Below are 16,590 nucleotides of genomic sequence, written 5' to 3' on the forward strand. Positions count from 1 at the left end.
CAGACAGAAGGACGGAGGGTCAGAGAGAAAAATGGGAGAGAGATGGAAAGAGATGGGGGCAGGAAGAACAGACAGGTGGAGGGAGAGAGAAAGAGAGATGCAGAGAGAGTGAGCTATGGTGAGGGGGGACCTTAAGAGAACAGTGGTGTACATACAGGTGCAGGGCACAAGCTGGGGAACATGGGGACAGAGAAAGAGGGTGACAAGCAGAGCAAGGGAAAGAATTTGGGAGTTGCCAAACCAAGACTCAAACCTGCTTCCCCAGGCCTCCAAGCCTCTTTGTCCCACTAGCATCAGGGGAATTCATATCCACCCACAGCCCATGGTGCACTTTCTCAGATCATCTTGGTCCCACACCTTCATTTAGGATCCTCAATGCTCCTACAGAGAAACTTCCAGAACCCCCTCCCTCAGGTCCCTGTGTATTTTTTTAGACCCCTGAATATTCTCTATGCCCATCATAGGGTTCCTCCATCTTCATATGGGCCTCCATATAATTATACATCCCCTCCTCTCTGTGGGTCTGTGTTCAGATAGATCTCTACATCATCCAGGACTCCCCTGTATGAGGTACCCAAAGGTGTTAGGCAGCCCTTTAATCTCCAAGTCCCCTTTAAAGTGGACCCAAGAGCTTCTAGTCTCCTAGTCAACAACTTTCATTCCATAAAACCTTTATTGAGTTCCACATCTGAGCTGGCATTTTCCAAGTCATGAGGGGACAGCAGTGAACCAAATCAACAGAGATCCCTGCCCTGTGGAGCTCTCATGGCAGTGGATGAGGCGGGTGATAAGCAAGATAAGCAAAATATATGGTATATTTGACAGTCGAGGCCAGTGCTAAAGAGCAGATTAAAGCAGGGTGCCTGGGTGGCTCAGTCGTTAAGCGTCTGCCTTCGGCTCAGGTCATGATCCCAGGGTCCTGGGATGGAGTCCCACGTCGGGCTCCCTGCTCAGCAGGAAGCCTGCTTCTCCCTCTCCCACTTCCCCTGCTTGTGTTCCTGCTCTCGCTATCTCTCTCTTTGTCAAATAAATAAAATCTTAAAAAAAAAATAAAAGAGCAGATTAAAGCAGGGAGGGAGAGAGGAATTATTCGTTGGGTGGAGTGTGATTTTTGATACGGTGCCAAGAAAGACTTCTCCAGTGAGGGGACATTGAAGGAAAATGAGGGTCAGGGCTGTGTGGACAAAGTACCTTCCATGCAGGGGACAGCAAGTGCAAAGGCCCAGTGGTAGGAGGGTGCCTGGTGTATTGTGGGACCGCTGAAGGGCCTGTGTGGCCGGAGGGGAGTGAAGGAGGGGGAGAGAGAGAAAATGAAATGAAGAGGCAGATCATATAGGGCCTTAGAAGCAGGGTAACTAGAGGCCTGGTATTCTGTAATTATTAATGGGGTCTGTTTGCACTCTGAAGTATCTTGCTATACATGGAAAATTGTATGCTCACCCTACTTATAAGATCATTGTAAGGACTATGGCTTTTATAGGATACCTAGGGAGTTTTCATATGGACCACCGTTATGTCGTACATATATTAACATATATAATGTTACATATAATTACATGTGACTTACACACATATGACATGGTATTATGCATGATATCATGTGGTAAATAACCTAAAAGGACTTGTATGTAGGTGTATGTAAGTATGGTAGGCTGAATTACAGTCCCCAGAGATGCCCACATCCTGATCCCCAGAACCAGTGCATATATCACCTTATGTGGCAAAAGGGACTTCGCAGATATGATTGAATTGAAGATCATTAGATGGGGAAGAGGATCCTGGTTATCTGGGTGGGCCCTAAATGTAATCACAAGAGCCCTTCTGAGGGGGAGGCCCGAGAGTCAGAGCAGGAGATGGGATGACGATGGAAGCAGAAGCCAAAGTGCTGCAGCCACAATCCGAGGAGCGTGGGTGACCTCTAGAAGCCAGAAGAGGCAGGAAGCAGATTCTCTCAGAGCTTCCAGAAGGAACACAGCCCTGCTCACATCACATAAGCGCCGTTTTGGACTTCTGACCGCCAGAACTGTAAAATAATAAATCTGTGTTGTTTTAAGCCACCCAATTTTTCATAGTTTAAAGGCAGCAATAGAAAACTAATACATTAAAGGGGCGCCTGGGTGGCTCAGTCGGTTAAGCGTCTGCCTTCGGCTCAGGTCATGATCCCAGGGTCCTGGGATCGAGCCCCGCATCAGGCTCCCTGCTCCACGGGAAGCCTGCTTCTCCCTCTCCCACTCCCCCTGCTTGTGTTCCCTCTCTCGCTGTGTCTCTCTCTGTCAAATAAATAAAATCTTAAAAAAAAAAAAAGAAAGAAAGAAAACTAATACAATAGGGTACAGGGGGTGGGGGTGGGAGCCCAGACCCCTGTCTGAGAGCTATTCTGGTCAGCGCTACAAACACCGACCACCGTGCACACGGCTTTTACATTGTCTTCCTATTTCTGCCCCAAATAGAACCCTCCACACCCCAGGTCTAGCAGTGGGATCCACCTGAGGGTGAATACAATCTTCTCCTGGCGGGGCAGGGCCTCTAATGAAGACTAGAACCTGGGTTTCTTTAAGCCCAGCTCGAGGCAAACACCTCTACAGACCAGGCCCATTCCCAGACCTGAACCCCAAATGCCGTGCCCAGAGCCGGTAAGCCTCCCAGAGCACCTCGCCTGGGCATTTTGCTTCAGCTCCACCTTCAAGAATCCCCTCCCTTGCACCGGGCAAGACTCAGGGAGGATTCCAAGAGGGAGGGAGAGCCTGGGTGGTAATAGGTGTCCTCAGAGGAGCTGCAGCGGGAACCAGGTAGCCCCCTTTGACGACTGGGGAAACTGAGGCCAAGAGAGGGGTGAGGTGGGCCAACAGTGCTTACATCAGACACGAGGGGTGAGAACCCAGAGCTCCAGTCAAAGCTGGGCTAGGGGTCCAGGTGGAGGGGAAAAGGCCCGAGGGTGAGGGACCCGCACGACCTGCAAGGAGGGGTGGGGCCTAACGGGGAGCGGCCCGCTCACCAACACGGGGCGGGGCTTAGGGGCGGGGCGGGGTCCAGCTGGGAGAGGCCGAAAGGCCTAGAACAGGGGCGGAGCCTGAGGTAGCAGGGAGGGGCGGGGGCATGGGTGTGGGCGTGGCCCGACCGAGGAGGAGCCAGACTGCGGGGGCGGAGCTTGCACGGAGGCCGGGGGGCAGAGCTCATTAGGGGCGGGAATCCAGATCGTGGGGCGGAGCTTAGGCCGAGCGTGGGCGGGGCCGAGCGCTGTCTCCCGCCGGGTTAAAGGCTTCAGAGTCTGGCACGCGCCTCAGGTACGGCCCAGGTTGGGAGGGTGCTCCGGCAACTTCCGGGCGAGACATGCGCATTTCCGGTCAAGATGGCGGCGCCCACTAGAGTCAGGTGCGGGCGACTCTGTCTTTAGTAGCGGCGGCGACTCGAGGCCCGGGGAAGGTGAGGCCCGGGGAAGTGAGGTCCTCCCCGCTTGGGCTCCCCTCTTTGGGGAGGAAGGAGGAGATTTGTTGCTAAGACGTCCAAAAGGAGGGCTTGTTGCTATGGAGGTCCGGCAGTGGGGTTGCTAAGAGACGGGAACGCATTTAGTGGAGATGGGGGGGTTGCTGGTTGCTAGGTGGGGTGGGTGGGGCCTGTTGAGAGGGGGGGAAGGAGGGGCTTGTGACTTCGGGGAAGGGTCCGGTTGGTATGGAGGAAGGAGAGGAGGCTGTGGTTAAGGTGGGTGCGGGCAGAGTGGTTTGGGGTCATGGGGGGCTCGGAGCTCCCCTAAAATGTCACCTTCTCAGCAGACCCCCAGGAGTCGACCCGTCAGGACGCCAGAGCTACCTCAGCGGTGATCACCCCCTACCCCAAACACATTCTTCCCTTCACAAACAGCCCATGGCGGACCAAGGCTCAGGGGGCAGCCGCCTCCCCCTGGCGCTGCCCTCAGCCTCCCAGGGTTGCTCATCAGGGGGCGGCGGCTCCTCGGCGGGGAACTCGGGCCATCCTCCGCCCCCGAGAAACCTCCAAGGCCTGCTGCAGATGGCAATCACGGCGGGCTCCGAGGAACCAGACCCCCCTCCAGAACCCATGAGTGAGGAGGTAAAGATGGGGACCCAGCGCAGTGGGGGGAGGGGTGCCCTGGGCAGGGGGCGGAGTCCAGGGGTGAAGGCAGAGTAGTAGGCTGTATTTGTGCTATATGGGTTATTGTAGACTGAAGGTCAGAGCTTACAAGTGCCTGGAGGGCAGATCCCTGCATCCCAGCACCGCGCTGGGATGCAGTGTAGCTTCGTGGTAAAAAGAAGGAGGGAGGGTTCTCAGAGCCAGGCAGAGCTGGTTTCAGCAATATCCAGCTGTGTGACCTTGGGCATATCGCTTCATCTTTCTGAACAGCAAGGTCTTTTTGTTTTTTGTTTTTTTAAAGATTCTATTTATTTATTTGAGATAGAGCGCGCACAAGCGGTGGGGAAGGGCAGAGGAAGAGGGAGAAGCAGACACCCCGCTAAGCAGGGAGCCCAAGGTGGGTCTCCATCCAAGGACCCTGGGATCATGACCTGAGCCAAAGGCAGACACTTAACCGACTGAGCCACCCAGGTGCTCCTGAGCAAGGTCTTTATTTGCAAGCTGATGGTGGTAATAAGAGTAGTAGTGGTACTTCATAGCTTTTTTCTGAAGATCCACACAGTGCCAGGTACAGAGGCAGCAGGCTGTTCTCATGAAGACAGGTGTGACTTCAGGCTTTGTGGGTGGCTGACTGTGTGACCTTGGCATGTCATAACCTTTCTGGGCCTCAGTTTTTTTGTCTGTGAAGCGGGGATGACAGTAACACTCAGAGGGTTGTCTTGGAGATGAGTAGCAATATCTGTTATATGTGATGTTTAGCTGGGTTGGTGTTTCCATTGTATAAAACATCATGCTAACCCAGTGACATCCATGATTTCATTGAACCTTTAGGACAATGAGGTAGGAACAGGCACAGAAAGATTAACATCTCGCCCAAATTGTTCCAGGACTATGACTACAGAGCCCACATATTTGCACTAACAGGCCCGGAGGAAAAATAAAATTCAGTGGCCAGCTCTCAACTGTCATCTTACTTGACCTAATAGGCAGCATTTGATTACTGGCCACCTCCCTGATTTCTTTCTTCATTTGGTTTCTAGAACAACACAGTGTCCTGGTTTTCATCCTCACTCACTGGCTCTCCTTCCCATTTTGTTCTGTCGGCTCTTCCTCCTTCCCCAGCCTGTGAATGACGGCACACGCCAGGGCTCCTCTCTCCCCTACCTGTGCTCACTTCCTTTGTGATCTCATGTCGTGTTGAGACTTTACGCTGACGACTCTCAAGTTTATATCTCTAGACCAGTGGTTCTGATTTGATTCCCCTCGGGACATTTGGCAACCCGTGGAGACATGTTTCGTTGTCCCACTCGGGGTCGGGGATGGGGTGGGCTACTGGCGTTTAGTGGGTAGAGACCAGGGATGCTGCTCAACATCCTACCATGTGCAGGACAGCGGCATCCCCTCCCCCCGCACCCCTAAACTCTCCAGCTCAGAGTGTCAGTGGACCCAGGGTTGAGAAAGCCAGGTCTAGGCTGGACCTCCTCAGCAGTAGCTTCAGGCAGCCTACTCAATATTTTACCTTGGGTGCGTCATACATCCCTTGAACTTAACATGGTGGAAAATGAGCTCTAATCTCTACTCCCCCTGCTCCACACCTGCTTCTCGTACCGTTTTCCCCATCTCCTGGTTGCTCTGGACAGACCTGGGAGGCCCTTCTCTCACACCCCATAGCCAGTCTCCGTAAATCTAGTCCTTAGAAAGTTGTCAGTGGGAAAGACACTCAGTAGGCATCTGTTGATTGAAGGAACAGGGAGCTCTCAGATGTTGGCTGTTATAAGTAACAAGTGTTATTCACGGATTCCTTACTGATGGGGGTTTGCTTCCTTCCCCCACCCTCCTGCCCTGTCTTACACGCCAGAGGCGGCAGTGGCTGCAGGAGGCTATGTCAGCTGCCTTCCGGGGCCAGCAGGAGGAAGTCGAGCAGATGAAGAACTGCCTTCGAGTACTGTCCCAGCCTGCACCCCCCTTGGCTGCGGAGGCTGACCTGGCCGCCGACCAGCAGGAGCGCGAGGGGGCCCTAGAGCTGCTGGCCGACCTGTGTGAAAACATGGACAATGCTGCAGGTACACCCAGGCCCACCTGCGGCTGTGCCTTGCTCTCCCTCTGTCTCTTCCCTCACCTTAGCCCCACATCCTGCTGTGGCTCAGCTCTTGTCCTTTCTCTCGGGGACCACACCATCAGCCTCTTCCCCACCCTTCCACCTCCAGCCTCTACCTGTCTAGTCTGGCTCCAACTGAGGTCCCAGCTGAGACTGCCCTGTCTTCCTGCTTGGTCCCCTTGCCATCGGGAGGGGACCTTCTCTCACCCCACCCACCTGATAGCAGGTCTACCTCCCTGACGTTCTCCAAAACTGGTCATTTCTCCCTAGTCTCTGGGCAGTGCACTGTCACTCCCTAGAATATGAGTGAGGAGGTGCTTCTGGGCGGCATGGTCAGAGAAGGCCTCCCCAAGGGGTGCCATTTGATCAGAGACCTGAAGCGAGTAAGCGGGTTATGAGATCAGCTCCGGAATAAGGCATTCCAGGCAGAGGGACTGGCCAGTGCAAAGGCCCTGAGGTGGGAACCTGCCTTGTATGTGCGGGAATAGCAGTGAGGCCAGCGTGGCAGAGTGCACTGAGTGAGAGGCTAGAGGTAGGAGGTGACGCTGGGTGTGCGGGGCCTTGCAGGCTGAAGCAGGCGCTGTGGGCTTTGTTCTAAATGCCGAGGAGCTGATAGGAGGACGGCATTCCCCTTTCTTTTGGAGGGACGTGACGTAGCCATTGAGGGTGTGGATGTGGCTCCTCTAGATGTTTCATATAGAATATGTGAGCGCTCGCGACTGGCTTCCCTGAGTTTGATGTTTCCGAGGTTCTCCTACGTGGTAGCCTGTATTGGAGCTTTATTCCTTCATACGGCTGATACCCCACGTGTCATTTATCCGTTCTCAGTTGATGGGCATTTGGGTCCTTTCCCCCTTTGGTTATTGAGAATAATGCTGCTGTGAGCTTTGGTTCCTGCTTTCCGGGGTTTGGGATATTTACGTAGCAGTGGACCTATGATAACCCTGCGTCTGACTTTTTGAGGAACTGCCGAGCTCACCGGTACCACTTTATTTACAAGAACAGGTGGTGGGCCATAATTTGCTGAGCCCTGGTCTAGGGGATGTTCTGATTGTCACAAAGATTGGGGCTCAGTACTAGCATCTAGTGGGCTGGAGTCTGGAACCCTAACCCCCCCAAATGCTGGCATTTTTGAGACATGCTGGCCTTGTTTTTTTTTTTTTTTTTTAAAGATTTTATTTATTTATTCATAAGAGACAGAGAGAGAGGCAGAGGGAGAAGCAGGCTCCCCGCTGAGCAGGGAGCCCGATGTGGGACTCGATCCCAGGATCCTGGGATCATGACCTGAGCCGAAGGCAGACGCTCAACGACTAAGCCACCCAGGCCACCCATGCTGGCCTTGGAGGGACCCCTGGTTGGGCGCTTGATGGAGCCTGCACTTGAGGCAGGCTCCCCCCGGTAGCCAGCCTGCCCCTCCAGCCTCACCTGCTGTGTTCGTGTGTGAGGGCTGCCATAGCCTTGGGGGCTGAAACAGAAATGTATTTTCTCACGGTTCTGGAGGCTGGAGGTCTGAGATCCAGGTGTGGCGGGGCTGGTTTCTCCTGGGCTCGGTCTCCTTGGTTTGCAGACAGCTGCCTTCTCCCTCTGTCCTCATGTGGTTTTCCCTGTGTGCCTGTCTGTGTCCTGATGTCCTCTTAGAAGGACACCTGTCTTACCACCTGGATTAGCACCTACCCCGAGGACCTCACTTTACCTGGATGGTCTTTTTTTTTTTAAAGATTTTATTTATTTATTTGACAGAAGGGAACACAAGCAGGGGGAGAGGGAGAGGGAGAAGCAGGCTTCCCGCGGAGCAGGGATCCTGATGCGGGGCTCGATCCCAGGACCCCAGGATCATGACCTAAGCCGAAGGCAGACGCTCAATGACTGAGCCACCCAGGCGCCCCTACCTGGATGATCTCTGAAAAGGCCCTGTCTCCAAATATAGTCACATCCTGAGGCACTTGAGGGGTTGGGCCTTCAACACGCGAATTTTGGGGGGTGCACAGCTCAGCCCATACCAGCTGGACTCTCGTGTCCCCTCTCTCTGGCACAGACTTCTGCCAGCTGTCCGGCATGCACCTGCTGGTGGGACGGTACCTGGAGGCAGGGCCCGCGGGGCTGCGGTGGCGGGCGGCCCAGCTCATCGGCACGTGCAGCCAGAACGTGGCGGCCATCCAGGAGCAGGTGCTGGGCCTGGGCGCCCTGCGCAAGTTGCTGCGGCTGCTTGACCGGGACGCCTGCGACTTGGTGCGCGTGAAGGCTCTCTTCGCCATCTCCTGTGAGTGTCTGGGGCAGCCGGGGAGGGGCGGATGGAGAGGGGCCATGTTGGTTCATTTATTCCCATTGCCAGTGAAGACTCTGTGCTGGGTGTTGGGGACAGGGTGGCGAGCTGGCCAGCCCCTCACTAGTCGGACAGCCAGCTCCTGATGATGCGGGAGCGCCGCCCAGCTTCAGTGCTTCACGCACATCAGGGTCCTCGGCCTCCGCACTGTCGACGTTCCTTGTGGTGAGGAGGGGCCCGGCCTGTGCATGGTGGGGTGTTGAGCGGCTCTCCGGCCCCCACCCGTTAGAGATACCACTGGCCCCCACTCATGCTGCCTCCTGGGGGGCAGATGCCGGGACGGGGATGAGGCCAGCGCCTGGGGGGCACTCTATGCCAGGCCCCACGCCAAGCCCTGTGCGAGCGTGTTAACTTGGTTAATCCACACACACAGCCTCTGAGGTAGGGAGACCGGATCCACGTGGAGGAGGGACCAGGCCAGGTCACCTAGGCGAGAGTCTGGGGCACCCTGCCAGGTCATGCAGATGTGGGGTCTGAGCTCAGGCAACGTTCTTAACCACGTGCTGGGCCCCCGTCAGTGTGTGTGCTGTGCTGGGGGACCCACTGGACTGTTTCCTCCTCCTTAAATCAGCTTTATGGAGGTAGAATTCACAGGCTGTGCTGTTCGTCCTTTTCAAGTGTACAGTTCAGCGCATTCACTAGCTTGTGCAGTGGCGATGATCACTGTCTAACTCCAGAACATTTCCATCACTCCCAGAAGAAGCCGCATTCCCGTTAGCAGTCCCTCCTCACCCCCTCCCTCCAGCCCCCGGCAGCCAGCAGCCTGCTTCCTGTCTCCATGGATTTGCCTGCCCTGGATGTGTCCCCCACGTGCCCTTTTGTGTCTGGCTTCTTTCACTGAGCATCATGTTCTCCAGGTTCATTTGCATTTATAGCCTGTACTGATGCCTCATGCCTTTTTATGGCTGAATAATAGGTCATTTATGAAGGCGCCACGTTTTGTTTACCCGTTCATCAGTTGTTCAGTGGGACATCAGGCGGCGTCTGCCCCTGGCTGTGTGAATAGTGCTGCTGTGAACCACGTGGACAAGGTTCTGCATGGTCGTGTGTTTTCCTTTCTCCTGGGTGTGCACGCCTGGGGTCGGAGTTCCTGGGCACTACGGCAGCCCCGTGGTTCTCTGTTTGAAGTTGAAGGAGAACCCGTTTCTTCCACTCCCAACATTTGTGACACCGAATGTGTGTGTGGGGCTTACAGACGACCAGTTTTCCAACTCTCTGGACACCCGCCGGGTGATCTACAGTCCCATTCTCTTCCATTCTGATGCTGACTCCCGGGGGTTGGCACATCTCCACAGGTTAAGGGCTCGGTTCTACGAGATGGCCCCTGCTTCAGACACCCGTCGAAAGTTTGGGCCTTCTGGGGGCGCCTGGCTGGCTGAGTCCATAGACCGTGCAACTCTTGATCTCCGGGTCCTGAGTTCGAGGCCCATGTTGGGTGTAGAGTTTAACTTAAAAAAAAAAAGAAAGTTTGGGCTTCCTGTACTTCCTAGTTACTGGCTCTATATTGGGCGTTCCCATGACCCCCTCCTCGGGTTCGATAGTTTGCTAGAATAGCTCACAGAACTCAGGGAAGTACCTGTGTTTAGTGGCCATTACAAAGGATACGGATGAACAGCCAGATGAAGAGGTGCCCAGGGCGAGGTCTAGAAGGGGTCCTGAGCGCAGGAGCTTCTGTCCCTGAGGAGTTGAGTGTGCCATCGTCCTGGCACACACACGTGTCACTAACCCAGAAGCTCTCTGAAGCCCACCCTTTGGGGACTTTTATGGAGGCTTTCTCATGGAGGCATAATGGATTGTTAAGTCCACCCCCGTCCTTCTCCTCTCTCTGGGGGTTGGGAGATGGGGCTGGAAGTTCCAAGCTTCTAATCATGGCTTGGTATTTCTGGTAAGTAAACCCCATCCAGGAGCCCACCCAGAGTCCCCTCACTGGAACAAAAGATGCTCCCATCACCCAGGAAATTCCACGGGTTTTAAGAGCTTGGTGTCAGGAATGGAGGCAGAGATGAAATACGTATTTGTCGTGTCATGGTGGCCCTGGGAAAAGGAACAGGGAGGCTGGAAAGGAATTCTGGCAAGAGTGAGAGAAAGAGTCCTGGAGTGGGTGGCATCTGGAAAGTCATGTCCAAAACTGGGGAGACAGGTGGACACACAGACTTCGGGTGGCTCGGCCACAAAGGGTAGACAGACTCAGTTCCCCAGAGGTACCAAGAGCCAGAGTGGGGTGCGGGAGGGATGGGGCAGAGTTTTCTTCGAATAGCTGACATTAATTACATCTCAATAAAAAAATACTTAAAAGTTAATGCTTATGAAGCCCAGGCCTGTCGAAGCTGATAGTGATTCTGGTGAGGGTGGCGACAGTGACCTCGAGGCCCCTCCCTCTCTCGCCTCCACCCCAGGCCTGGTCCGGGAGCAGGAGGCGGGGCTGCTGCAGTTCCTTCGCCTGGACGGCTTCTCCGTCTTGATGAGGGCCATGCAGCAGCAGGTGCAAAAGCTCCAGGTCAAGTCGGCGTTCCTGCTGCAGAACCTGCTGGTGGGCCACCCCGAACACAAAGGTGGGGCGGCCAGGGCAGGGGGCCCAGGGACGATCCCCAGGGAGGGTGGGAGGAGGGGAGTGCCTGGGGGAGGGGTGTGGACTGCCCCTCTGACCCCCAAGACCCTTCCCCCAGGGACCCTGTGCTCCATGGGGATGGTCCAGCAGCTGGTGGCCCTGATCCGGACAGAACACAGCCCCTTCCATGAGCATGTGCTTGGAGCCCTGTGCAGGTATGCTGGGGCCTCCGAGAGGACGAGGCCCCGGGGCAGGTGCCCCTGCCTCCCGGGCTGACACCCCTGGGCTCCAGCCCACCAGCCTCCTCCCCTCTAGGATTCAGGACTTTGGGCCTTTCCCACGGAGGGGGCAGGAATCATTGTGCTGGAGCTCCCTGAGCATTCGTTTCTTCACGTGTCAGGGGCTGACCCAGCAGCCTGGAAGTAGGGAGAGAGTCTCTCTGACCCGCACACAGGACCAGCTGATTAGCATCTGGAAAAGATGACAGACTGGAGCAGCCGCTCGAGCAGGTGGCAGCTCCAGCGTGTGGAGTGGGCTCCAGGCCAGGCTCTGTGCTAGGCGCCTTGTTTTGTACAAGTCTCCTCGTAGGCCCTTGGGGGGTGGGCCTGTATTGCAGACGGGGAAACTGAAGCCCAGTGTGGGGAGCCGTCTTGCCCAGGCTCCTGGGAGAGCAGTGGCCGGGGTGGGGGGCAGCCCCGTGCAGAGGGAGGTCCCAAGGATTGCTCTCCTGTCCCCGCAGCCTGGTGACAGACTTCCCCCAGGGCGTGCGGGAGTGCCGGGAGCCTGAGCTGGGCCTGGAGGAGCTCCTCCGTCATCGCTGCCGGCTGCTGCAGCAGCACGAGGAGTACCAGGTAGGCCGGCAGGGCCTCTGCGCTCTGCGCGTCGGGCGTCTGTCTCCCCGCCTCTTGGCTCGTGTGTTCTCCCGCCATCCGTTCAGCAGGTGCCTCGTGCCGTGCCAGCGCCACAGGTCGGCGGGAGAACGAGGAGCTTGGGGCGTTTTAAGGGGTTCACAAAGTCATTTATTTATTATCCACGTTTTATAAGTATTTATCTCCTATCAGATATTCAATAATTATTTGATAAGTCAACGGTAAAAGGCAACCCGTTAAATAGTTAAATAAAAATAAATAATTAAGTAGATAATGAGTAACAGATAAACAACTCAGATGTTTGATTAGATAAGTAACAAGTGATAAATAGCAACACATTAGATATTTAGATCCCATAATTAGATCATCGGGAATGCATACGTGATAAAGAACGACTGGTTGAATATTCATATAGTTTAGTTTACTAAAGGATTAAGTGGGTTAGCTGGCTGATGATGAAGTACTGCCCAGATGTTGGTGCCCCCCTCCCGGGACATCTGCTCGACTCAGTCCACTCCTCCGTGACACTGTCGAGCGTTTCCAGAGAGGTGCAGGGAGTGAGGAGTGGGGATGACCAGGAGAGGCACGCTGCCCACCCCCAGGTGCTTGCCCCGACCCCATCGTACGGACAATGGACATGCGCACCCATGGGGTTGTGGGGTGCTCGGGGCCCCAACCTGGCCTGGGGCTTCAGCCGGGGAGCGTGTCCGTTGTCGCTTGCTGTATTGGCGCATCCGTTCCCTGAGCTACTGGTGTGCCAGACCCTGGGCAGGACCCACCTGGTGAGGGAGGCCTCATGCGAACTGACCAACACTCCTTTTTTTTTTCTTCCAAAAAAACTTTCACAACTTTGTTAGGGGTATAATTGTCATATAATAAACTCCACTTACTGGAAGTGTGCCATGTGAGAAGTTTAGACACGTGGACACATCTGTGGAAACCTCATCCTTCCATCCTCCATTGGTCAGGGGCGGCTCACCCACGCGCCAGGCCCTGAGCTGAGCACCGGGGATTTGGCGAGGAGCAGAAGGATCCAGCCTTGGTTCTCACGGGGCCCGGGGGTGACAAACACAGAAGGACGTATTTACAAATACACACCTAGTGTGTGTGTGTACATGCATGTAGGATACAGGCAGTATTTCTATCTGTGTAATTAAACGTTCCGTTCTGCATAGTGTGACAGCAGGAAATTACGACTCCGGTGAAGGAGACAACCTGTGAGGGGACAGAGAAGGCTGGGCAGTGGTATTTTCCGCACGGTGCTGTATTCGTTTCCAGCAGCTGTCGTTACCACAGACTGGGTGGCTTAGCAAGAAACGCATTGTCTCACAGTTCTGGGGACTAGGAGTCTGAAGTCAGGCTGTTGGCAGGGGCAGCTCCCTCTGAAGGCTCTAGGGGAGAATCCTTCCTCTTCCAGCTGCTGGTAGTTGCTGGCAATCCTTGGCATTCCTTGGCTTATCGATACACCACTCTGGTCTCTTCACATGGCCTTCTTTCCTATGTGTCTGTGTGTCTGTGTCTTGGAAATCTTTCCAGATACTTAAATAGAGGTCTGCTTTAATTTTTTTTTTTTAATTTTTTTTTTATTTGAGAGAGAAAGAGAGCATGAGCGGGGGAAGGGGGAGGGGCAAAAGGAGAGGGAGAAGCAGACTCCCTGCTCAGCAGGGAGCCAGACGCGGGGCTTGATCCCAGGACCTCAGGATCATGACCTGAGCTGAAGGCAGACGCTTAACCCACTGAGCCACCCAGGCACCCTGAGGTCTGCTTTAATTTTAGCATAATTGAATAATGCAGTTGGCATGGTATTCTGTAAGGTGATTCTATTCATGACTTAGTCCTCTTTTGTATTTTTGTAGGTAAATTTAAGAATTAAATTTCATGAATGCTTTCTCGTGAAAAGGTCCTGTGGTCATGTGGCTCAAAATTCAAGATGCATAGGAGGGTAAAGTGATTAGTCTCCCTGCTGCCCCCGTCCCTAACCACCCAGTACCTCCCCCAGTTCCGTGCGTGGCCTTCCTAAGATAGTCTGGGCACACAAGCAGATGTGCGTATAAATTCTCCTCTTCCTCTCTCCCTTTTGTGCAAAATCTACCTGTCCTGACCACTTTTCTACGCCTTGCCTCATTCCCTTTCATAACATCTCAGGGAGGGGTGCAGAAGGAGCGTGTTTTGTGTTGGCCATCATGGCTTTTTCCTGTTTCCTTTTATAGCTGCAAGGTAGGTCGCTTCTTTCTTGTCATGACCCCTCTTAATGGACACTCTGGTTGCTGCTACCAACTCTGCTAAGAGAATAACCCTTTACTTCTGTTTCTTTATATGCGTGAGAATGTCTATAGAGCAATTTCCAGAAAGCGAAAAGCTGGGTTAAGGTAGGTTAAAGGTGAACTTACAGAGTTAAGGGCCCTTTTTGCTAGGTATTGCCAAGTTGCTCTTTATAAAGGTTGAACCAGTTGTCACTCCAGCCATGAGAATGTCCAAGGGGACCTCAAGCCATTGGACTTTTTTTTTTTTCAAGCTGATTGGTGGAAAGTAGTATTCTAGTCCAGTTTACATTTGCGTTTCTTCCATGAGTAAAGTTGGACAGCTTTCCTTTCTTGTGAACTGCTCATTCATATCCTGTGCCCATTTATCTACTGGGTGGTGGTTTTTGCAGTTGATTTATTAAAGCTGTTGAACTATTAAATATGTTAGGCTTTTCTGACAAGTTGCACATTTTTCACCCCAAATTGTTTTTCTTTCATTTTTGTTTCTGGCATCTTTTTGCCATGCAGATACTTTTATGTTCACGTGGTCCAACCTGTGAGTGCTTCTTTCTTGGTTTCTGGGGTTTGTACCTGTGGAAGGGGTTTTGATTTTAAGTGGGGATTAGTAGGGGTCGGTCATACCCGGTAGTTAGAGCCCAAGGGGGCTGAGGTAAGGACAGACCAGTGGGGTGAGACGGCCTCTGGGAGACCCCCATTCTAGTTCCGTAATCCAGGCACAGGTGAGAAGAGAAACAGTGAGCCATGGACCTCAGCAGAAGTCAGAGAACCCTGGGAGGCTTCTGGGCAGGCAGTGAGGAGGGAAGAGAAGCCATCTCTGCGTGCAGAGCACGCTGGAAGCAGGAGCCCGCTGCGCACTCAGGGTTCCCACTCTTGTTCCCCCCAATCCAGGAGGAGCTGGAGTTCTGCGAAAAGCTGCTACAGACCTGTTTCTCCAGCCCGACGGATGACAGCATGGATCGGTGAAACCCGGTGGCTTATCACCCCCCCTCCGTGGGAAGCCCAGGCGTCCTGCCTCCCAAGGGAGAGCAGGGCCTTGCTGGTGCGCGGCCAGGGCGTGCCAGCCCGTGTCTGCTCAGCCCCTGCAAGGGGCGCTGAGGAAGGCGCCGGCTCCTTGGACCCCACCCCTCACGCTCTCACTGCGTTCCCCCTTCTGTGTCCACACTGTTCTTCTCATAAAGGTGTTTCTCCTTCAACTCCTTCACTGCGGCCTTCATCGCCTCTCTGCAGGGTGCCTGGGTGGGACGGGCACAGTCGTAGGGGACCTACGGAGCCATGGAGGAGACGGCAGCGGGCGGAGCCTGGACATAAACGTGCTGCTCTCTACAGTCCAGAGCCCTCGTGTCTCGTCTTCTCAGCCTCTCTTGACAGGGAGGGTGGGGGACACCCGTCCTTCGTTTCGGCTCACCCGTTGTCTCCGGCTGCTCCGTTTGAAGAACCCAGGCTACCTGCCCTGAGGCGGGAGCCATGTTATTTCCCAGCGTCCCCTGCAGAGGCGCGTCATGTGACTCCACTTCAGCCAGTCAGAGCCCACCGCGGGGGCTTCTGGGGCGCTGGTGCTGGGAGACGGCGGGAGCAGGTGCCCTGGGTGTGGGCGTTGCTCCGACTACGAAGCCCTGAGCCGCCTCCAGCCCTCTCCGAGTTTGGGGCGGTGAGACAGGCCTCCTTTCCTTTCGTAAATTCCTTGTCAGTTTAGCTAAAGGGGGTTTCATTATTTGCAACCAAGGCTCCTGGCCAGGGCCGTTTCACACGAGGAATCCGAGCCCAGGGTGGTTGAACCGTGGGCAAAAGTTCACAAAGCCAGGTTTCAGACAAAGCTGTGCTCCTCCTCCCGTATTCTGGTTTCCTAGCTCCATTTGATGTAGACGAATTCCTCTCATGTGGAATTTACTCGTACTCCTGGGATTTGGGAGGGACCAGTTATTTTCACCCTTCTTCCCAAATTCAGGATAAAGCGAAAGGTAGCTACAGGATCCGAGAATTGGAGATCAAGTATCATCTTTATTACTTTTAGCACCGATCAGAGGAAGTGGCTTTAGTCTTGCTGCTACCACACCCCAGCATTAGACATGCTTGCCTGTCTAGTCACAGCACTGGATAAGCACAGGCCTTCCCTTGGGTGCAGCAGGCCAGACACTGGGCAGGCTGGCTCTGAGAGAGGGAGAGCTGGAGTGAGCCACGATGCCCATCCAATCTGGCAGATTGTTCCTCAGCCCCTGGGAGGGGTGGAGAGGCCAGGAGAAAGACACTAAGCGGCTGAAGTTACTCCCTATGGAAATGTGAACAATGGGGAATGGGTGTTCGCACCAGACACTTGAAGAAGCCGCTTCCAATTCTTTTTTTTTTTTTTTAAGATTTATTTGAGAGAGAGTGTGTGCCCGCGCAAGCAGGGGAGGGGCAGAAGG

General features: G+C 54.3%; 1 protein-coding gene across 5 annotated transcripts; it reads left to right on the forward strand.

Annotated features, from left to right (window-relative positions):
* The first annotated feature begins 3,224 nt into the window (after positions 1-3,224).
* HSPBP1 (HSPA (Hsp70) binding protein 1) lies at positions 3,225-15,377 on the forward strand. 5 transcript variants are annotated; one of them, XM_032388801.1, is made up of 8 exons: positions 3,225-3,423; positions 3,768-4,065; positions 5,945-6,149; positions 8,220-8,444; positions 10,904-11,059; positions 11,174-11,270; positions 11,795-11,906; positions 15,077-15,377. In XM_032388801.1, exons 2-8 carry the CDS (start codon positions 3,862-3,864, stop codon positions 15,149-15,151), a joined length of 1,074 nt encoding a protein of 357 aa, XP_032244692.1. In that variant the 5' UTR covers positions 3,225-3,423; positions 3,768-3,861; the 3' UTR covers positions 15,152-15,377. The 5 variants fall into 5 exon arrangements, with proteins under 5 accessions (XP_032244692.1, XP_032244690.1, XP_032244691.1 ...); XM_032388799.1 differs by having other exon boundaries at positions 3,771-4,065; XM_032388800.1 differs by lacking the exon at positions 3,225-3,423 and adding an exon at positions 3,628-3,699 and having other exon boundaries at positions 3,771-4,065.
* Positions 15,378-16,590: the final 1,213 nt, after the last annotated feature.

The sequence above is a fragment of the Phoca vitulina genome, unplaced genomic scaffold, assembly GCF_004348235.1.
Source record: "Phoca vitulina isolate PV1807 unplaced genomic scaffold, GSC_HSeal_1.0 scaffold52, whole genome shotgun sequence".
Lineage (NCBI taxonomy): Eukaryota > Metazoa > Chordata > Mammalia > Carnivora > Phocidae > Phoca > Phoca vitulina.